This window comes from Chaetodon trifascialis, chromosome 18 (genome assembly GCF_039877785.1).
Source record: "Chaetodon trifascialis isolate fChaTrf1 chromosome 18, fChaTrf1.hap1, whole genome shotgun sequence".
Classification (NCBI taxonomy): domain Eukaryota; kingdom Metazoa; phylum Chordata; class Actinopteri; order Chaetodontiformes; family Chaetodontidae; genus Chaetodon; species Chaetodon trifascialis.
In genome coordinates this window covers 13693004-13717044 of record NC_092073.1, presented here as the reverse complement: position 1 = coordinate 13717044, position 24041 = coordinate 13693004, and the positions used below count along the sequence as shown (strand labels likewise).

Sequence of the window (24041 nt, the reverse complement as noted above, 5' to 3'; positions counted from 1 at the left end):
ATGGATTTAAAGATCATACAAGAGTCTGCTTCTCAACTGGCAGCTGGGAGTTGATTCCAAAGAGGAAGAGCACTGTTCAGGGTTTGTTATGTATAGCAGAGGAAGATCATATAATATCTTACATTTTCATATGCATATTAGACTTTAAAATTGGCTCTTGTGTGTGTGTGTCATAGGGTGGGGCAGGGGCAGTCATAGCATCAGACTCCTTGATGAACTATGAGGACAGTTGTGGATATTTTGGCTGGAAAGGAGAGGAAATCACTGTTTCACATCTGTCAACGAAATCACCATAAGTTTTTTTTTCTTCTTTTTTGTCATTTTTGGACAAAATTCAGCTTATAAAATGACAGACACAGTTAGATTTAGTGCAGTGAAAAATGAGCATGGCTTTGATTTCTCTGCCTTTTCATATTTCATTGAATCCTACCACTGCGAATTTGCTCTCATTGACCTGACAGCTGTAGGTTTTTCAATACATTCACACTGTGGTTCCAAGGACTACAAATTCTTTCCTTCCCTTCACCAGCAATCCCAGAAAGCAAAGAATCTGCAGTTTAGGTTTCCTCCATTTTCATTCCTCTTGTGGCCTCAATTTCAGCCTTATATTCTGAGATGATGCTCATCTGGTTAAAGGCAATAAAAACAGACAATAAGACGAGAAAAGACCTTGCACTAATTGTAACCATGTGCAGCTCGTGGGAACATTGAGCACTTATGCAGCAGCAGCGTCTCTTGATGAGTCTCCACAGCACTTTGATATTCAACAGGAAACAGGGACAGGAAATGTGCATTGGCTTGGGGATGCTGGGATACATCTTATGTGCTCACTGCCGAACAAACCAGAGCAGAAACCCAGCAGCTGCTTGGATTTGTTTTGGCCCAGGGCTGACCAATCCAGGGCCTAGCAAGACCCAGACAAATTTCCTGGTTGATAACAAGCAATTTCTGTCACAACAAGCAGCACAGCTTTGGGAAGAAAGACTATGGAAGGGTGTGTGCAGGAAAAGTCCACCTTTAAACAGTCTCACAATATTACAAATAGCTATAGAGAATACATGAAGACATGGATGTGACTATTTTCAGCCACTGATTAAATCAACAATAGACATTTTTTCTAGCTGCTTTCATGTCGCTATTATAGATTAAATGAATGAATGAACTTGTGCTCTTATATTTTCTTCTACTCCACCCTGATGCCCACACCTGCTGTAGTTACTTATTTGCACGAATCAATACTCAAGTTTGTTCCAGCTAAATGCAGCATAAGAGAGAAATGCTGCCTCAGCATCTTTAGTTTGGACTCTGGTCTGTAGTGGTTGAGCCAAGTCCATGGATCTGAGGTCCATCTCCAGTTGTATTCTTCCAGCATATCAGAGATGTATCAGGGCTAAACCATTCAGTAACTTATAGACTCACTGGTATACTCATAATGCACAACTACCATCTCTACAGCTTCATGATGCTGCAGTGGGCTAAATATTAGATATTTAGTAAAAGTGTGTTTTTGATTATCAAGAGGGGGAGCAATTTATAACCAATGCTTTAAATGTGAAAATAATTTTCTTTTCTGTAAACACACAATAATATTGCAATAAACGGTTATTACTGGTTTGTCATTTTGCATCACTATGTTCATTAATATGATTTCACTTGTTTCCTGACAGAAAGGGAAATTACATATCCAGATATCGAAACATACTTATTCCAAACACGTTCGTATCTGCAGCTGAAATGTACACTAATGCCCATTCACTGTGGGCTGCCCAATGAATTCTGGGAAAAGTACGTAGCCAATCAGTATTAAAGACAAGACAGGTTAAAGGGAAGCAGGTAAAACATAAGGGCCAAATTACACAACTTGAATGAATGACTGAAGGCATATAAAAGTTTAAGACTAACAGTCTGGGTCACTCACACACACACACACACACACACACACACACACACACACACACACACACACACACACAAACTAATAAATAAAGAAATTTAAAACTATTGCCAAGCACATCAAAGACAAAAACTGATATATTGAGCGTAACTGAATACACTGCTCAGGTCAGTTACAGAGCTAAATTATAGGAGAGGTTTTCAGTTATACAGCAATGACGTGAAAAATAATGATGACCTTTGGATGGTCCTTGTAGTAATCTGCCTTAGTTTTCCTCTCATCTGATATGATGAACTTTAGATGTTCAGTAGTGCCGTGAAAAAAACGTGGACGTCTGCCGCCCATCTAATAAATAGGTCAAAAACTGGGAACGCTTGATAGGAAGTGAAGTAATAGTGTGTTGTTCTGTAGAAACTAAGACATAATTTGCATAGACCGCAGACTGTGGAAGGGTCAATCATTTTCTAATCTATACATGTGCATGCATAGGATGATTTAAGGTTGGCCCAGCGTCTTCAGCTGATTAAACCTCAGTCTGCAGTGTATGAAACTATTTGGCAGATGGGATTACCGTGAGAACAAAGGCCAGTAGAAAGAAACGAATGGGAACGCCACCAAGCTGCGGAGAAGAGTCAAAACACTTACTGATGCAAAGCAGGATAAACCACCACAACAATCCACCACAGCCAGACACACACCCCCATATTAACGCCACATGGGTCAAAGGTTTATGGAAAGAAAGAGACAGTTTACTATGTGGAAAGGGTCAACAGGATAGAATTACAAAACTGTCCTCCTATGATGTAAGGTTTTGAATGAAAGTTTGACAAAGCTTGTTAATATTAGGGTTCAGACAATGCTGATCATATTCCTCTTTAGTTCATATTCATGTAAACAGCAGGAAGGGGGAAGAGGGGAAGAACCTAGCTACACAATCCCATAAAGAAAGGGATGACGCGGAAGAGAAAATACAATACGCTATGAACTGCCATCACTCTCCTGGAGACTTCAACATTCTTATCTCTCTCATTAATGGATTATCTTACTCCTCTGGGCCATAGATCACTGTTGTTGGCTAAAAGCAATCAGGAACACATCTGTGAGCCACACAGTTGGACTGGATAGCAGGTTCTATCATTAAGAAACATGGCCACCATCAGTTATTTAGAGTCAATTCCAAAAACACCTCCAAGGGAATTGATGCACCAAATGTGTATAAATCAACAACATAATTGCCCCCTACGGCTTCACCATTTTCTCCTACAATTACTGCAATGCCTGGAGGTTTTAGGAACTTATCTACATGTGAGCTTATTGGAAAATTAAATTAAAATTCAGCAGGAACCAATGGCTGAGTGCCATACACAGGAAAGTTTGGAAAGGACTGATGAACCTCAGCATCACTGATTGTAGCCTTTCAGGTGACTTGTTGATAATAAGAATACTGTCTGGCTGTTTTTGTGCAACAAAAGAGCATTTGGATAAAACATTTTAATGGTAATCTCATGTCTGCCACAAACCTGAATTAATTGGCATGAGGATCACAGAAGAGTGTTTTACTGTGAAATTGAGGACGGATTAAGAGTCCACAGCCATGATAACAGCTGACTGTTGAGGGCTGTGAGGCTGCACAGTGGTGCTTTGAGCTAAATGCTAAGACCAGCATGCTAACATAATACATATACATATGTTGTTTACCATGTTCATCACTTTAGTTTAGTGTGTTAGCTTGCTAAAATTTGCTGATTGGCCCTAAACACAAAGCATAGCTGAAGATGAGGGGAATGTCACTGGTTTTGCATTGCTTTGTATTTGTATTGGAAATGAAAAATTTGACTTGATGGTGACGCTAGATGTAGTTAAAGCAGCACCAAAGTTATTACAATTCATCCTCAGGGGAACACGAATGTGTGTACCAAATTTGATGGTAGTCCATCCATTATCGAGATATGTTACTCAAAACCACAGATGTCAGTCCGGTAAAGTAATTCAAGTTGAACTAAGGCCACAGCCTACGGAGCCCCCAAAGGGTCACACTGGGATTCTTTTCTCTGAACTACTTTTGCTTTCCCTTGCAATAAGTTTTAAGTTTCCTGGCAATACTTTTGTGTTACCTTGAAATAAATTTTGGGTTCCGTCGCAGTAACTTTTGTATTCCCCTCACATTAAGTTTTGCATTCCCACTTGGTGTGTTGGTCCAGTCTAGTCATAAAATACTGCAAATTTAGGAAAAAACTCTGCAGATACAGCACAAAGTAGACATGATGTGACACCTAAAGTGCTCGTTACTCCATGCAAAAGGACAGGATACAGCCACACAGCTGCTGCAGCTGCTCTGCCTGGATCTGGTGGTTGAAACTGTGGCTCTGGATGTGCTTAGTGCTCTGACTGCGTTTGTGCTCAAACTTTTGAATCTATGTATATGGATCCAGCAGCTGTACTGTGACTGCTGTTGGCTGCTCCTATTTACATTACCCAAGATGACATTGTTAAGCCACACAGGATTTGAACCCACGGTGCTTCTATCAGATATGACAGGTGTGATACCAATACACCACAGTAGCTTTGATACAATGCTCAGCCAACACAACCATGTCAAGGCGCTGCACAACCCCTGCATGTAGTCAGTGTTGCATCCAATACAAACCAAAGCACAGCCATAGCTACAGCCTGATTCATGGCAACCATAACAAATGAAGCTATATCATCCCATGGCTGTAGTCACAGTCACAGCTACAGCCTGTCTCGATTAGCCTCAGTAGCAGCCACTGAGAGAGCTACAGCTTACCTAGCTCCACTAGTTATTCACCTTGCTGCAATGATACAGACTTGTGCTTGAGTCGGTCACGGCTAAGGGTCCGTCCCCTCACATTGTGGTGACAACCAGGCGCAATACATTATGCATAATACTATATCATTATACAGCTGAGCCTGTCTTGGTGGATCAGAGGGAATGCAAAAGGTATTGTGAGGTTACGCGAAACTTAAAGTGGAAACTTTTCCCCCTAGCGTCTCCAAGCGGTATTATTGTTGGCACAGCTGTTGTAAAGACAACCGGATCGCTTTCCATTTTCCTCAGAACCCAGCAGCTACCAGCAACACAGGATACGCTGCACTTGTTTCCAAATTTCCACAAAGAAGAAGACCGCTTTGGAAATAAGAAAGAAGCAAGAAGCATGTTCACTGAAGAGGTAAAGTGAAATTGTCATAATCTAATAAGGAGTAATGGAGTTTGAGTATCGCTTCATGCAAACAGGTGACTACAGGGTTGGCATCAGGAAGGTGGGGGTAGAAGAAGAAAACATGAGGAGAGAAAGCGTGTGTTCGTTAATTTAGTTTATAATGGGGACTTGAAAAGCAGATAGAAAATTCTTTAATATGTTTTGAGAAAAGCGAATTGGGTTGGTAGGTGTCATGTTTTTTAATGTTTTTACAAAATGAAAGGAACTGCATGACAGGATAACGTATTTTCTGTCTGCTGAGTTTCGTATGAACGAGAAAGCAATCTACTGACTAAGATTACTTCCTTTGTGCCATAAATCAAGCCTTCACTTTGCCGGGACATTGTATCCGATGGTAGACAATATCCTAGTGAAAGCGAGGCTTCTAGGGAACCAATCTAGTTCTTACACCAGTGGCGTCATTATTCTTTAGCCATTACAGTGTGCAAGTGGCATTTACTTCATAATGATAAATTAAGGCAAAAAAACTTGTGTATTGCCATTTTAAGTTGGGAATGGGAATAAAACATTTATTATGAGGTAATGCAAAAGTTATTGCAAGCAACACAAAAGAATTTCAGGAAAACATTCCCACTGTGACCTTTTCGGGGGCTTGTAGCAATCAGTGATTTTGGTTTCACAGTGTGTCTTCATAACATGAAATACAGTAGATGAGGGACAAATATGCAATTAGATATGATTATTTTTCATATCATAGAGATAATATGCCTGGAGAACTGGAATTTCTGAAAAAATCTCACAGCACAGGATGAATGAAGCCATGTTTCTCTGTCATGGTACAGTCAAGCTGCAGGGACCATGACCTCTCAGTATTTGCTCCATAAAACTTGGTTTGTTTGCATTGAACCAGAAGAACCAAGCCGTAAATTCTTATGAGGGATGCCACCTGCCGCAGCGGGTTCAAGCCTCACAAAGGCGGGTGCAGTGCAAAACATCTGAGGTCACCTTGTTTGGACCAAAACAGTCTGAGACGGAGGAAGACCGTGTGAGTACGCAGTCTTGAGCCACCACTAAACCCTAAATGGTTATTTTCAATAAGTTTGACCGATCAAATAAACACAAAAGATTGTGACATCCATGTCTCCAGCCTTGACCCCAAACAAGAAGTGGGTTCTGGCCCAGGATTTGGGAAATATTCAATAAAAGCATGAGGCACTTTGAAAAGTCCCATCAGCTGCACTTTGGAAAACTTGGGAAAACCTAGAAACGGTACAAAGCCAACTGCTAGGATGACGAAAACAAGAGGCCAAAAGGGGACTCCCAGAAACCCGCAGAGACTTCGTTTCGTCTCAACTGAAAATCCATCACTTGCGTGGAACACGGAGGACATGAAAGCTCGGGCTTCTCTGATAAGCCGGATCCAAGAAAAACACTGATGTCATCATACAGCCTGGTGCAAGAGCCCGCTAACGACAGATCACTGATTAGTCATTCGACGTCATTGACCCAAACTCAAGTGAGATACTCAAGAAGCCTGTGATTCTGAACATCATAAGTTTCTTTTATGATATCACATTGCTCACAAATCAAATGTGAGATGCTGAGAGACTGTTTTAATCCCAGTGTTATTGCTGTTTTAGTACACACAGCCCTCTGAACTCTCCTTGGACTTTGAGGCTTGGTTTCCAGATTTCTGTCATCCTCAAGGCCAAAATCAAGAGAGCGAACAACAACTGTGGAAGAATGGTTGAAACAGAAAAAAATCTGAATAAAACTTAGCTTTTTCTCTGTTTCAATTCTAATTGTTTGTGGCCTCATCTGCCTCTGAGTTAATACAAAAAGATCAGCACACCCTAACCCTAACACCCAGCGAAACTTCATTGGAAGAACAATGTTGATTTCCATCACTCTGCACATTATTTTGAGACACGCTGGAGCTGGAAAATGTCCCAGCTGGGTTTGGCATGTCCAATCAACAGGATTTAGTAACATCTATTTGAATCTACTATACCAAATCCATACTGCAGAAATCCACTTTTAAACCCAACAACTGTAAGATGAAGGTTCTGTACCAACCGTGTCTACTTAGATCATGAAAGGAGCAACCATGAGGGTAACAATGGTATCATTTGTATTATTGTACTTTGTTGCAAGGTTTTCTGGCAGGTAGCTGCTTGAACGGGCTCTAATAGGATCAAGGAAGAAAAGCTGACATAAAAAATAATCCAACATAACAATTTGCATATTCTTTAACGATGAATGGTACAGTTCACCAGATGTCACCGCTGCACTCTGGACACAAATGCTGCAAGTTGCAGCCCTCGCCTGTGCTCTCCAGCCACACAAAAGCTCTTACCAGGTGCCAAGTAAGCAAGGATCAAGTTTTAAACCACCCACGTAGGGATCGGGACCGAAGCTTTTCTTTCACTTTGCAATCATGACCATTTCTTTGAGAGTAGTGCTGAAATTGCAGCCAAATCATAAATACTGGGCAAAATTTTGATCATAGGAAAAACAGATTTTTGGGGATTTCAGAACAGGGATCAGAAGGTATAGGTATAAAAGTCGACTTCAGCGACAAAGCCAACTGCTAGTTTATGATCTGTTTTCAGTTTTCTCATATTAAACATCATCAATTAGAAGCATGGATTTGAATTACAAAAGGCAAGGGTGTCTCAAAACTCAGAATAGTCCAGTGCAACTATTATTTCTGTCAATGACAGGAGTCCCAAAGGCGCTGCCCTGCCCAGAAGAGTCCCAGCCACAGGGCCTGTCTGCCAGGGCCCAGCTCATCGCTCATCTGCTGTCTAGACTGCCTCCAGGCCTACCCAGCCACAGCCTGATCCAGCCAGCATACATCTAACCATCTCTTTTGCTCCCCACTCGCCAAGGCAGGTCACAAGAAATACACCGTAATCACAACAATCAGCAACCAATCTGCATTCAGTGGACAGATTTTGACTAGTTTGTAAAAAGTGCTAAATTTCTGCCTGCACTTTGGTAGAGCATCAGTCATATACTGTAAATGTACGCTGGATATAAAGCCAGAACCAGGTGGATGTTAGCTTAGCATAAAGGCTGTGAGCAGGGGGAAAGACTTTGTTTGGCTCCAACCTGTAAAACAGCAGCTTGTTGGTTTTTATTGGTTTTGTACAGATAAAACAAATATAACCTGTTAATTAGCAAGCTTTATAGATTTTTTTTTACCCTTGAATAGAGCCTATTTCCTCTATTTCCAGTTTTGTTCATGATTCACTCAACTAACTGCTAGCTTCATATTTAGCATACAGATATAAGTAGCATTGATCTTCTCATCTAACTCGCACTAAGAAAGTGAATAAATGAACTTTTGGAAAATGTTCCTTCAAGAATTCAAGCCTAATATCAATTGTAGATTGGGTTGGAAAATCCATAAAAGCTGAAAAAGAGGTCACACAGTGTTGCCTGCTTAAAATAACTGTATCTTTCTACAGTGTGTATAGTCAGATGATGATGCATACTCCTGGCATAAAAATCAAAGTATACCACAACTTTTCAGAAAGCGCTGTATAGGTTGTTTTGGTTTTAAGTCCCAGGTGATATTTTTTGTTACCCGCTGTCATGAAGATACATCATAAAACGTCTTAGCTCTAACTTTAGGTCCTGCTGGATTTTTCATGTTTGCCTGTCTCTCGCTCAGCTGACATCTGAACCTCTTGAGAAATGTCTTGGTGTGACCGCAGCCCCGTCTTTGTCCAGTCTTACAAGGCCTGAGCATCAAAGATGGTTGTAAATGTCTTATAGATGGGTGAGAATATCTGGGGGCAAAGGAATGTAACATGTCAAAAATAGATGCACAAGCTGAGCGACTTATTTCTGAAGAAAAGGTTCCTCCTCTGTAATCCCTCAGGTTTTTCCCACACTCTAGACAGTGTTTCGGGGAAAAGGGTGTTTAATTGTGTATGTTCTTCTGACATAATGTTTGTCAGGATTGTTTGAAGCACTTTATAGGCCTTTGCATAAAGCTAATGGTGCAGCTACTTGTGATTTCTCCTTTTGCCTCTTCCCTTCTTGTAGGAATTATCCACTTCATCTGGAAAGAAAATTGCTCTTCAAGTTCTGCTGAATCTGAACCTCCATGGCTCTCACGGTCATTTTCCATTTACTCTTTATGTTGCCTTAATGGTCTTTACAGTCTGCTTCCTTCCTGTGACCGAGGTTGGGGACAAAGTCGCCTTAGATTCCACTGAACAGCCAAACAACAGCCAGACTTGTATCTAGACGACAACAGGAGACAAACATCCAGTCTGGAAGAGGTTGTCTACGGTCATGTTTGTGGAGGTCACTATATGGTAAATACAAGGCTATGTGGCTTTGGGTTATATTGGATGATCTCTCAGCAAGTACTGTAGTTACAGTACCAGCTGGCACTGAAGCCAGTTTTGTACCAGATGGATTCTATGAAAAAGAAAAATACTACTTTATCAGTAATGTTATATTAGCACCTTGGTGAATATACAGTCTAAACACAGCAGGAATTTAATCTTGAATTAAATTGAAGCTCAGCAAGGGCCCTCTTTGATCAGAGGACTCGGATATTTATTGACTTAATTACTATGCTTGTTACTCTTTGGACAAGGGAGGAGCAATAATCCACTCCTGAACTTCTGACGGGGACATGGGGTTGAAGCTTTCTCACCCGCAGGTTTTTTCACTGTCAACAAGCCCTCGCCCTGTTGTAAGTTAGCAGACTGTGTGAAACATACAGTATTTGCTATGTAACTACATATTCCACTGATACAATGTTTAACAGCTGTGTGAGGAAGAAAGCAGCCTGGACAGCTTGAAGTTAGAGCCTGGGCTTCTTACCAATGTAAACCACTCTTGAAATGTCAATTTCTTTTTGCTCCCTGGCCAACAAAAACCAACTCATGACATCACAACTTCCCAACCCCAAAAGCTGCCCCAACACAACTGTCTTTAAAAAAGCCAAAATACAATTAAAATACATTTTGTAGTACTCTCTTTTAGAAAACTCCTTATATTTACATTACTACTTGCATGGCTGATAAAAGGGTTTGACAGTTTCTTGCTAAGAGCTAGCTAAGAAAATTGAGACCACTCTTGTGTCTGCATAACAGTCCATTAGCTTAGCTTAGCATAAAGACAGGAAATGAGGGACAGAGATAGCCTGACTCCAAAGTTAACAAAAGTCGCTTATCAGCTTACTAACTTGTTAAATGCCATTTGTTTAATCTCTACAAAAACCAATGTGTAACAATGTCTTATGGTTTTACGGGAATTATGTGTCCGTTTCCTTGAATCTTGTCACTGTGAGGTAACAGGAAGTAACTGCACTTGGCCAAGAAATAGTCCAACCCAGATACATCATGCTCATACTTTCCACCTGTCTCTGCATCTAGCTAAGCTAACCAGCTGTTGGCAGTAGCTTCATTTTCACCAGACCAAACTGTCATATCTGTGCACTAAATATGAAGACAGAGCCAGGCAACAGTTAGCTTAGCTAAGCATTTATGTTGGAAGTTACCCTTGTTGAGCCACAACTTCTTGTTTTACCCCTATGTACAAACTGAACTGGTGGTGGTAGGGAAGGGGTGGGTGGATGGTGGCTATCCTGGCCTCTGCTTAGAGTCCATCAGCTAAGCTAAGTTTCATATTTCCCGACATGAGAGTGGCGTCAGTCTTCTAACTTGCAGAAAGTGAATCAGCGCATTTCCCAAAATGTCAAGCTATCCGTTTAAATCAAATTTATACAGTTACAGAATAAATGGTCCTCCAAACACAAACCATCACAACAGTCCTGTGAACAACTTACTATCTCATCTGTCAAAACGTTTTTCAAGTCATGTCAGGCCTCTTTTTGCATTGAGCCATTCACATACTGCCGATCTCTTAGTGACTTTCCCATGCACGGTGAATTCTGCCAGTGCAGTAACAATAGCCTTGGGTGAAGTGCACAGCTGAGCTGGAGTCTACAGCATGTGCTTTGATTGTTGGAATAGCGGACAGAGCAAGAAGCCATCCACAGGAGATTTTCTTACTGATTGAATTGTCCAGGTCAGGCTAAGCTCCAAACCTGGGTCAAACATCAATAATAATAACAATATCACCTATTTGCTTTAATCTACATGAAAAACAGACAATTGATTGTTTGGGGAATTTCTCTGCACAAAATGTGCATGATGCTCTATAGCAGTCAAAACCATGCAAATTCTATTCACTCAAAATCCTTCCTGTGCTTCAGTTTTGAAGTGTTCTGCCTTGATTGGATGCATCTAGAAACACTTGCTGAGTCTATGGTCTGAAGACTGTTCCTCTTTCTCGCTTTCCCTCTTGCTCACTACTGCACCTCATTCTCTCTGCTGTACTGGCATCAACACTGGGCTTCGAGAGGCCCCCAGAGAGGGGGGAAGCACGGGGGAAACTTGGAACAATATATTGTAGGTAAATAAATGCTCTGTCTGAAAAAGAATGCCTTTCCAAAACAGAACCAAGGCCCCTCAGAGCAGCATGTGCCCCAAATAATGCCCTAATTACTCCTGTGATAATATGATAATAATGCCTCGACCTCTTTCGAAGTCACTGGGTTCACTGCACAAACAAGGACCGGCACTCTGAGACTGAGGGAATATCATCTGGAGCCTTGAGGAGCCTGCACGTGAAGAAACTGTGTGTGTGTTTGTGTGTGGGGGGGAGACATACAGTGGAAGTACAGTATTCTGCTCAGTCCTGCTCTTCCACAATGAAACTGAACTTTTGACTCTGTTGTTTAATCTCAGATCAGAAACCTGTGGCCAAATCAACATGAGGACAGTGTGAAATGTTGTGAAGCAGGTGTATGTTAAGATAATCTGATGATATGGACTATAATGTGGCTATAAACCAAGGGATACGATCTCAGCACTGTGTCGATCAGAATCTCTGGCTGGCGGCCCGTGCTGGCTGGAGAGTGGCCTGACTATTGATACCAGATGAGAGGATGAGTCAAAATACTGAGCAGATGTGATGGTGCATAGTCATAACAGAAAAAAAAAAGAAAACAAAATCATATCGGGATCTCAAAATATATTGAATGGATTAAATAAATAGATTGTTGCGTATAGTTCTGTGGAAATGCTTTGAAAATATTTGCGTTTAGGCAAGTTGTTTTTTTTTAATGTATGGCCAGTTTTTTACTTCATGGTGTGCAGAGTTCACTCAGAGGTAGCTGATGGTGTATTTGAGTTTAAAATTAAGGGTAAAGTCTTGTGTTTTCCCATTGTGTACTTGTCCTGGGGGTGGCAGCATCCAGGCACCATCACATTTCCAATCCTCTTGCATACCAATACCTTTAAATATTTAAGGTTTTTCAACAGGAAAAATGTATTTATCCTGGCTCTGCTTAGTGCCAGGACACAAAGCAGAGCCCTGGATCAAATCTAGGAAGTAGAAGCAGCCTACTCAACTAATCTGTCATGATTTATCCTCGAACTCTGACAACTTTTCAGCCTGGTGCATTTCAGTATATTGAGGAAGTCAGAGCTGAAATGTATGGATGGAGTGAAACGGAGGAGAAAATCTGTGCTGTGCACCGCTCTTGAGTGATATATCCCTTCCACCAATTCCAGCACCTGAAAAGTCCATCACTTCCAAGAAGATTTTTGGGAAAAGCACCAGTTGTCGGCAACAAGAGAGGAGGAGAGAAAGAAGGAGAGAGGGGGAAAAAAGGGGGAGGAAAATTGTTCCTGCGTCACGTTTCTTTAATTTGTTCACCAGCTGCCAATGAAAATGATGACCTGCAGAAGGGTTTTTTTTTCTTCTCATCTTGGCTCTGCATCTGCCTTTGCAAACCACACAGCTGGAGCCACACACTGAACAAGTGTAATCTTTATAGTATAATGAATACGACAAAGAAGACTGATGGGACACATGGACCCAGCTCTCACACTGATTTGACTCATAAAACTTCCTCCCACCCATGAGTTTATGTGTCTGTCCTGACCAGTGACCAGTTGAGCACGTGAGAAGTGCAACTTTTATCACCTGCATATGGAGCTGATGTGACACCTTGATTGTTCAGAGCTATCAAACACTTATGGTTAATTCAACCACGTGTGAGGTTCTCACACAATTAAAAAGATCAGATTTCAAATATTAAACATAAATCACATTAGATTCAACATACATCACAGCAACAGCGTGCAGGATAAAAACCTGTATCATAATTATTTTTCTTTCTTTTGAATACCCCGAAAAAGTCATTAATAGCCATTTAACATGCTCCATCTTCCTTTGGTGTACTTTATTAATCAAAATGTTGTCTTTGCACATCCTGCAGTCGCGCAAACCTAAAGCAGATGTGATGAAACTGGAGAAGATTTGCCCAGAAGGAGCCAGGAGAGACCAAACATCACCGAATTACGCTGTTTCAGGTGACAAGGAGGGGCTGCGCGTCTACCTCCGAGGCAGGCGCACTTCCTGCTATCGTCCACTGCAATATATAAAACCCGCAGAGACGGACTTCTCCCGAAGCACTCACAAAGTTTGCAAAGCCTTAAAACTCCTCTCTTGCAGCCCTCCCTCTCTCCAGTCCATAGGCTTAGAGGTGACACAGCCTTGGCAACACAGGCACAAAGCACCGCTGCGCAAGCAAGGGTAAGACTCTGGAGACTTGAAGCTTGCTTTAAGCACATCTGAATTGTAATATAACTTGTTTTTGCGACAATACTTAAAGTTTGCGTTCATGCTTTCTTTCAGTTCAGTCCAACACGCGGGATATTCTGTCTGCGGGTCCCTCAAACCAAACATGAAACCTCAGCTGGTCGCCATAGACCTGATACTTCTGTGCGTATCGTGCGGAGCAAGTGCATTGGCAACGAGTATTGCTGCTGTGTCCACGTCCAATTTCACCAGCCCTGGCGCAGCGCACAGCCATGGAACAGACATCACGACTATTTCTAAGATCAGGAGGAAGCGTTATATCAGTCAGAACGACATGCTTGCCATTCTTGATTACCACAACAAAGTGAGAGGGAAGGTGTTTCCTCCAGCATCCAACATGGAATACATGGTGAGTGAAAGCTTTCATTCAAACTTTATTCATCTTTGTCAGGAAGTGCATGTATATTCCTGGAGCAATATACTGTACACCAAACTGCATGCATCAAGTCAAACAGTTTGTCATATGAAGTGATGAGGAGTGATTGCATTATTTTATCAGATGTAGTTTTGTTTGGAAGTAAAATGACAAATGTATTGAAGTTTCTCGGCACCTTCAGCTGTTCAGCAGATTGCACTGCAGTAGACCACCAACATAGTCACATCCAAAGGAGGAAAGGTCATGTTTGGTGCCAGTAGCCTGCTGGCAGCTTTATATGGACAGAGCAGCAGCGGTCACTTGTAGACTGATGGCAAATTGCTGTAAAAGGTTGCAAGTCCAAACATGTTTAAATCTGACTTCTAACATCATTATATTTTCAGCTACAAAATAACGCTGTGTTTTTATGGAGAGAGGCAGTAATGCTCATTTAAGTGCTTTGAAAGGCTGCTCCAAAATCAGCAAGTGAGCTGACATATTTCCATTTAGAATTGGCAGCACCTCTCTATCGTTGCACTGGTAATAAGATGCAGTGACGGGGTCTCTTCCCTTGACAGAACTACTGTAGAATGAAGTAATCAGAGGAAGTCTCTCCTCATTCCTCCAGTCACAACCCATTCCCAGTGAAACCATACATGAGTGTGGCTGCTGACAAGTGGGATATCTGGTACACGTAAGGCTATCCAACTCCCTGTCGATTCAGTGAAAGAGTTAGAAGGACACCGGGCAACTCACTTTCTCCGCTTATGTAACTCATTTGATGGATGACTTCTGCATCTCGCCATGGTAACACCTGTAACAGCGCTATGAGCTCAGAGAGCACCGACTCTTATCTCACATCTCTCTGCTGAATGAAGATCTGGTGTTGATATTTTCCGTCAGTTATGTAATGGGTCTTCATGTTCCCACCGTGTCTCTGTATGTTTAGGTGTGGGACGACACTCTGGCCAAGACAGCCGAGGACTGGGCTCACGCCTGCCTGTGGGAGCACGGGCCACCTAACCTCCTCAGGTTCCTGGGTCAAAACCTCTCCGTCAGGACAGGACGGTGAGTGACCTTTGACTCCCCTCCCCCCAACATCTGTTGCTCCTCTCAGGGATGACTCTCTCTCTCAGCAGTCATGGTCGTTGCCTTGCAGCCCCCTTCTTCTTTCTTCTGAGGGTTTTTGCACTGTGACCTGGTGACTGCTTGAGGAATGCTCCTGTGACCCTCCAGATAAACAAAAGTTGTGTTTTCAGACATGACCCATGAGGACAAAGGCGCATCCCTTCAGTGGGTCTTGACTTTCCATTTGGAAACACAGGGCATCTTCATGTGTTCCTACACATTTAGATTTTATCGAGGAACAACATGAGACTCAAGGGAATAGACTTGATTCTGACTGTCCCTTGTGGCTCAGAGAGAGTATTATAATAGTATATAATAGTATAGTACTATAATAGTTATTTCCTAGTATCCTACTAGTATTACTCTGTGAAAATATTCAGAAATATACAGAAATTAATACTGTGCTCAGATGTTTTTCTGAGGTCCTGCACCATGATACGACTGCATTATCTAAACCCTAAATTAGGAATTAGACAGGTGCAGAAAACATTAGATACATGTTTTGTTGCCAGTTATTCACATTGGAGGTAATTGGGGGCATTTGGCTCTGTCAGACCAATGTTCCTCTGCACTTTTGTTAATTTTCTCAGGCAAGTCAGCCTTTTGCTAAGCAGAGCATGTTTGGATACCTTACAAATAAACCTGGCCACAGAAACAATCATGAAAATTCATTCTTCATTCAATTGTTGCTGCTTGGCTGCAAACTGAAGCTGTGGTGCATCTTCAAAATGACCTCCTTGATATCCTGGAATGTGGACCCTTTGTCAGTGTGGTTTTGAGACTGTGTATATTGTATTTCAAAACCTCAGGTGGTTTCATTGCTATTATGATCAGTGATAGGCCCTGAAAGACCATAAATGAGTTGGAATTAATATTAAAAAAAAAAAAAAAGTCTGTCATGTCTTTAAAACTTATGAACTTCTAAAACTTCTTCCCTAAACCCTGACCATGCTCTATATATACTCTACACATCTTTGTCTTTTTCCCTAAAATTGGACCTAGTCAAGGTTTGAATCTCTGTATTAGCTGCTCACCATCAGTTGTGACATGTATACTTTAACAAACGTGTCTGTCTTCTGTTCACAGCTACCGGTCCATTCTTCAGCTGGTAAAGCCGTGGTACGATGAGGTCAAAGATTACTCATTTCCATACCCCCGTGACTGCAACCCTCGATGCCCCCTCAGATGCTATGGACCCATGTGCACCCATTATACACAGGTACACAGACGACAATCAGTATTATATGTAAGGCTGTTGAAATGGTCAGAGGCAGTAATTGATGGTGGTGGTCTGTCTTTTTTGCAGATGGTGTGGGCAACATCCAACAAAGTAGGCTGTGCTGTTCACACATGCCACAATATGAACGTATGGGGCTCAGTGTGGAAGCGGGCAACATATTTAGTTTGTAACTACTCACCTAAGTAAGTAAACTTGGTAAACTGACTGTTAAGTGTATGGCTCCCCTTTGACCATCTAGTGTAGTGTTAATTACGTGCTGTAAGGAAGCCTGTTAATTCTAATGAACCTGTTAACCTGATGACGATAGGGTGACGACAGGCTTAATCCCGACACAAACCGCTCTGTTCTGTGCTGAGTTGTGAAATGCCACCCATGGTGCCGGGAGATTCAGATAACCTCGATACAAGGCTGTGAACGGGTACTGCATTACTAAAGCTCCAGAGACCCACGAAACAGAAGAAAAAATCTCATAAAAATTCCAAGAATCAAAGCATGTGAACTTGTGACTGACTTGTGACCTCGGTTCTTTAATCCCACTGGTTTTAGACATAAGAGTAACAGGCTGGGGACACTGATGACCTAGTTTAGCTTAAGAGAACGTAGCCTCCATTTTTCAGACAGACATTTTCAGACATCTTGAATCTTGGTGGTGTCAAAATTTGCTTCTATTTACACCTGAAAGCACAATGTGTTTGTGATACACTGAATTTCTCATTTGGGAACAGCTACTAAACGAAAATTAATGTCTTGTTTTGTCAACTGTTGCTTTAACATCACAGATTCATCACCTTTTATGTACTCCTGCTTTTTAGACAGGAAAGATACACTGACTGAAGTTCAAACTTTTTTTTAAATACGTTTAAACATGCATTGACACTGTCCATGTTTCAGGGGTAACTGGATCGGAGAGGCTCCCTACAAAGTAGGCGTACCCTGCTCTGCCTGCCCTCCCAGCTATGGGGGCTCCTGCAGCAACAACATGTGCTTCCCTGCTCTCAAGACAAACTACCTGCACTGGTTCAAATAAACACAGGTTTCCTCTCGACATAAGCTGACAACCTACAGTACCACAGAGACATTATTTTCATCCCGAAAGGATTTGCACAACAGCCGTGGACCACGCTATTTTGTATATATGGGCTTATTTAAAGACTCAAACATACATTTGAAGGCAGCAGACGATTTAGCATTGATGACTTGTAAATAAACTGTAAATTAATTGCATTTGTATCAGAATTGCTATTACTATTTGAATTGATGAAGCATAATTTATGTGTAGAAGTGGGTCCTTAAACACAGTATATACTGAATGTGGTGCTGCATACATTTTTGTTTTCACTATACCGTTGACAATGTGGTAATTAAGGACATAACAACATCATAGCTGCTCATACCTGCTCACTTTGGTGCTACGGGCATCACACCTTCATGTTGTGTGCTCTGCCTTCACAGGAATGTTGTGATATAAAGATGAAAGCTTTTGACCTCAGAGGGTAAAACTTACACCGGCAGTGTCAGCTTTGTAGTAGCTGTAGGTACGACATGCTTCATGCTCAAGTCTGTTACGATTTTCATTTGTGTCCTGCAACAAATTGGCAAAAATTTGTTGACAAAAGTGCACTTACTGTAAACTGAGAATATATGACAAAAGGAACATAGAGCAGTCAGATTGGAGGGTTGTTATTTGAAGGCCTCTGTTGTCAAAAGCCGTGCTTGTTTCAGCATTTGCAGTTTCAACCTGCACTGATTAGGTTGTGTTTCATTACAGATGTTTCATACCTCGAGACATTTCACAGGTTTCATTCATATTTCCTGTAAGGACTGCACATACAAGAAATCTGACCCACACATCTGTTTTATAATCAAACTTGTACACAGTATATTGGTATATCATATACCAGTATATTGATATATTGGACAAGTCCATTGTTTATACTTTGATATGATCACTGATGTAGTTGGTTTTTGGAGTTAGGCACTCAAGTGCACCTTAATTGTTTGTAAATTTCCAAAATAGCAGGAAATTATTATTTTTTGTACCTGTAGATAATCATCATACCATGACTATCTTAAAACAAGTATACTGTAAGTTATTCATTTTTATATGGGAAGAAATATTTAATTGATAGTAATTTTTTTATTGTTTTGTAAAGGATTGTAAATATATCTAAACGATTAAAAAGTACTGAAGATGGTTCATTTGCATGTCAACTTGTATATTGGTGAAGATTACCTGTAATGTAAATTCACTTGGTGCATTTCTATGAACAAAGCACTTGCATAATTTGGCATTTCTTTTCAAATGAGGACAGTTTCTTAGTACTATCCAACACTGAGAAGAACATATCATCAGCATAATGGAGAACATTTGCCATTGATACAAAGATTGGTGGGAAATAACGCAATAAAATAGGAAACATTTTCCGCACTGACTGTTTTTAAATCAACATTAACAACAAGCTATTTATGCAATGAACTGTGCTTTTCCTGTGTTTTGTATTCGTAATAAATTGGTCTATTTTGATTGTGTTATTTTTGGGGGTTTTTACAGTTCAGCCCATGTCTTCCCTCAGCTCAAAACAGCATCGTTGTCCATGTCTGTGCTGTGCTGTCTGAGCTCCTCCTCATGAGTGATATTGATAAGAGCTTCTGCCCAAAGTGTCAATCCAGCTTTTTGATTCTCAGTTTTCACTTTCAGTTTAAACAGTTCCATTTGCAAAGTCCCACATCCTGCATATCAAAGGCTGAGAGAGAGAAGAGAAAACATACTGGGGCTACATCTGAATCCCAATAAGAGAAGGTTGACTTTGGCTCCATCCGTCCAATGAACTGACAACTGATAGGGTTTCAGGGGACCCTCTTGTCTGAGTTTGTCCAATGAAACCATTGACCTCACTGAGAGGGAGAGACAGGGAGCAGAGTGGACTGCTAGAAGCAGAAAGAGAAAGAATCTGTGTCACCACCAGACATACAGACTAGACTGGGTGGGGAAAAAGACAATTCCTTGCACAACAGCTTCAAGATTTTGTGCAGACGATGATAGAGAAAGTAAGAGAGAGTTGGTTCAAGGTAGTGGTAAACATAGAGGGAGTAGAGAGTCATAAATGTTCTGATGTGTTGGGCAGATGCTGCAGTTTTTGCTTTTTTTTCTCCACCTGGGATCGCAGGATATGGTCCTGGGCCAGCCTGCATCAAAGGTAAATGCATGGGTCTATCAAGCAAACAAATTAACAAGCAAACAAGATTATAGCATGTATTATTTGTTAGATAAACATCTGCATTAGGCAACAGAAAACATCTTTCCAGGCTGAAACATTTGCTGCATTCTAATGCACTTTTGCAGGTAGGAATACAAAGCCTCACATTTTCATGCTAAACTTTGCATGGCGTGAGGTTTTCAAACCACTTCCTGCTCCTTATTAAGAAGTTTCATCTGCCCAGACAGCCCAAACAGACCAGCACACTCCCTGGAAACAACCAGCAGCGTGTTTTCGAGGAATGCATCAGTATGCATGGGAAAAAACGTTCTGTCTGAGCAAATGCCGGACCCGGAGCCAAACAGATGATTGGTGGATGTTTAAAAGGCACATCAGTGGCATGCAGAGCGAGAGGCTATGATGAGTTAGACAACCTGCTGCCGACATTTACCTGGCTTATCAGTTTGTGGCTGAGGAAAGGTTAAAGATATGGATTTGGGTTAGGATGAAAGCAGCCTCTGGTGGTTCAAGGATAAGAACAAAAAACACCTGCAAATGGAGCGTAAATTGGAAAGGAATAACATTACATCAGAGCAATGCACATATTGTGCTCATATTCTTATATTTTTTCTCTGTAATATTGTTCTTCTGGGCAATTCTTCTGAACATCATTCAAACTTTCGTTACATTTTCAGATTCTTAAGAGGTTCTTTTCAAAATGTTCATATCACTGGTAATTGTTTAAATAGCGAGTCAGGCCAGCATGTTTCCATCTAAATGTTCCAACTTTGAACATTACACTTTAGCTGCTTTCACACAACACTTGGCACTTGAAACCTGAAGTTATATTCACTCTTTACCTGACACTTCAACTATGTCCAGATCTTAGACTCACCCAAATTTCAATTATTTAACTCACACAACTTTCAATCTTCATATACAATTTACTTCAACTGCTTTCAGTGCACACACTTGAACTGTCCTCAACACTTCCACTTCAGCTCAACTACTTTACCACTTACATATTAACTCCTATTCTAACTGTTTTCATGTCTTACTCTTTAAATGACACTTGAACTACTTCCACCACTTACACACCATCTGACAATTCAACTCCTTTCAGTACTCATACATTGAGTGACACCTCAAACCCTTTCAGGTCTCAGGTATTCACTTTTGTGCAACAACAGCAAAAACTTCTTCACCTCTTCTAACTCACACAATTCCCTCAGTTCATATACAATTTACTTCAACACGCTTCAGCCGACCGTTTAACTGATATTGTCTATCAGTTTATACACTCGAACTGGCGCTAATTCCTTCCAGGTCTTTCACTTTTAACTCAATTTATCACCCAGACTTCAACTGACATTTCAAGTCCTTTCAGCACTTTCATTTAGATTGATACATCAATTTCACCCAACAGAAGATCTTTTCTTGTTTGTACTTAATTTTGCTTGGTCTGATGGTACTCTATCAGCCATTTTATTTCATGAATTCCTCACCCAACCAAGGGTTGTTAAGCAAGAAGGATAAAATCTTCGATGAGGTCAATTGAAGACAAATAGGAGGCAGACAGAAACACAATCAGAAAGACAGAGAGAAGAAACAGGGATTTTCAGTCTCCAGTTGCTGCAGCAATAAATCCCACTCAGCTGGCTTATGCTATCAGCCAGTGCCAACACCTACTGAGGCCATGATGACGCATCTGCAAGCTCATCCGAAGGTGCACCACTTTTCCTAATAACACATGTGAATTACTGACCTGTCAGATAAACTGTTATTGCTAAAACAGTTTCGTCTCCCACAAGTGTGAAGGTGGTGAAACGTTTATTTGGAAAGAAGATGGAGACTTCATAGGGACCACGGCAGGGTGATAGATTATTAACAGGGAGAGTGTGAGGTTGAGGGAGTCAGTTTCCAAAATGTGCAAGCAAGCGTCCAACTCCAATAATGGGGAGAAGTATGAGGAAAAGTGTGAGTGAGTATACTGAAAAAAAGGGATAAATCTTTTGTAGAGGGAGCTTGTAGCTTTGCTGATGTTTGTTGTGCAGCTGCAGAAAATCTCCTCTCGTCTCCTCTTTCTCCTTTGTCGTCTCTGTACTCTACAACCTCTCTGCCCTCCCTGACTTCAAGCACTGAGTGGTTGAAAACTTGGCTTCTCTGTGCCTCGAGGGGGATATTGGGAGAGGATTCTTTCTAATCCGCTGTATTTTTTTCTTTCTCTTCTGTCCCTGTTGGAAGCACAACAACTATGTTTATTTTGCTCCCCTTGCAGCTCAACCATCGGAAATGCAGGCTGTGCCCGGTCCAAGCCTCGCTCTGTCCTCAAACCTCCCCAGAAACCGCCACTGCCAGGCCAGCGAGGACATCGGGATGGAGCTGGAGTTAATGCTTCATGTCAAAAAAAGTTACTGTAAATTTGACTCTGGATGATATCATAATTCACCTCATTATCAAAGTGTAAACAGTCTAGCTGAAATTGGCTGCATGGGCCTGCAGAGGTTGAGTCCTAGCATGCGAGTGGGTTTTTACTACCTGTGCTTGTCTAGCAAGGAGCTATTAAATGAGTTCCCTCACAGCCAAACAAACATGTCTCTTCTTCAGGAGCTCATTCTGGAGCTTTTGAGCGTATCACACGCTTCTTCAGCAGATGGACTTTGTTCAGCTGTCACGAAACTATCGATATTGAATGTTCATCACTCAGCGAACTTTGGAGACTTACCGTTTGACAGTTCATTCTGATCTCAGAAAAAGTTAACAATAGAGCTTTTGACTGTATCTCAGTATCAAACGTCGTTTGAAACATGCAGTTCCAGGACATCAGAGCTGATGAAGAGTAAGTTAAACTGTCCAAAGCTCAAGAGCAAGCCAGAAAATGGATTTCTGTCAAATGACTTTCATATTTATATAATATTATGTACTTTTCTAATATTATGTGTATATGCTATATATTGGCTGGACATTTAATAGAAGACAATTTTAGGATTTAGGATTTGTAATATAACGTCAAACTTGCTGTGTTCACATCTCTGACAGGCGGCAGTATGTTGACATATGTGTTTCCCAGAGACTGATGTCAGCTACTTGAAGCATGTTTTGGGATCCCCTCAAATGTTGGCATGTACATGTTAAAACCCTCTCGCTGCCGTAAATCTCTTGGGGCAGCGGAGTTAACTGCAGGGCACGATTTTGTGCTCCTTCTTCTTTTGAGTTGGATGCCCTTACTTCAAACAAGGAGTAAAAAATAAAGCGTTTCAGGTACACAAATCATTTGCGGTGTCCCACTTATCTATTTTGGTCTATTTATTTAGGATGGTGCCACGATAACATGTGGGGAAGTGTCATTTCTCCCGGCTTTTCATGATTGAATTTACATGCACTCCCTACGTGAGGACATCATTTCGGTTTGAGTTGAATGGCTTATGTTATGGTCACTTTTCTCGTCTAGTGACTTTTCCTTGGCAATGTAAGCTCCTCACATGGTCTAGTAAAATATAAATAAAGCATATCTGGCATACCTCAGTAGAGATATTCCATGTTACAAAGAAGAACATAGGTTAGTGTTATGTCATAAAACTGTATAGTCTATTTTCACCTCATATGTGACATTAAAAGTAATCACATGTTGTCAGCCCAACATGTCAGACGCTGGCACTGTGATCCTCCACCACAGTGGCTATTATACAGTATCTACAGCATGTGTAACCATGAGACAGACGGACTTGCCCCTCCTGGTTCAGTCTGAGAACATAAACTGAGGCAAAGGTGCCCTGTGTTCTGTGTTTGCCCTCCATATCCTACTGTAGTCTTTGTCTTGGACGGGGCCACATTAGCCTCCTTGCGGGGCCTAGCAGGGACTTCAGACGAGCGACATCCTGCAGCCATGAGATGTGGGCCAAAATCAATGTCCTCTCAGAGGCGCAGCGCTGGGAAAGTGCTGCATAATCAGATGGGCTTTCCTCCTTTACTCTAAACTCTCTTTTATACCTGTAGTCCACAAGCTCACAGAGGCTTTGATGCTTGTACTGGATTATAGTGCACTGACCTCTTTGCACTCATGAGGCATTGGAGCATTATGCGATTACTTTGAATGGGATATTCTGTAGAAAACACAAGAAGTTTGCAAGATGTGTCTTTTTCATTACCTCAACTCCAAAAAACAACCTTAGCAGAGTTCATTTTCATATTCACGAGAAGTCAAAGAGAAAATGTGGCAAACCAACCCACATATCAAATCCAAGTAAATGCTTGATTATTGCATCTCCCCAGAAGATATTAGATGACATTAGACTAAACTGCATTTGGCATTACTGTGAAATTTCTTGGTTTCGACTGGTTTGCA

General features: G+C 41.3%; 1 protein-coding gene across 1 annotated transcript; it reads left to right on the top strand.

Moving 5' to 3' along the window:
- Nucleotides 1-13641: 13641 nt before the first annotated feature.
- On the top strand, nucleotides 13642-19022 carry pi15a (peptidase inhibitor 15a). Its single transcript, XM_070986262.1, has 6 exons — nucleotides 13642-13710; nucleotides 13813-14125; nucleotides 15081-15199; nucleotides 16346-16478; nucleotides 16566-16681; nucleotides 17391-19022. Exons 2-6 carry the CDS (start codon nucleotides 13862-13864, stop codon nucleotides 17524-17526), a joined length of 768 nt encoding a protein of 255 aa, XP_070842363.1. The 5' UTR covers nucleotides 13642-13710; nucleotides 13813-13861; the 3' UTR covers nucleotides 17527-19022.
- The last annotated feature ends 5019 nt before the right edge of the window (nucleotides 19023-24041 follow it).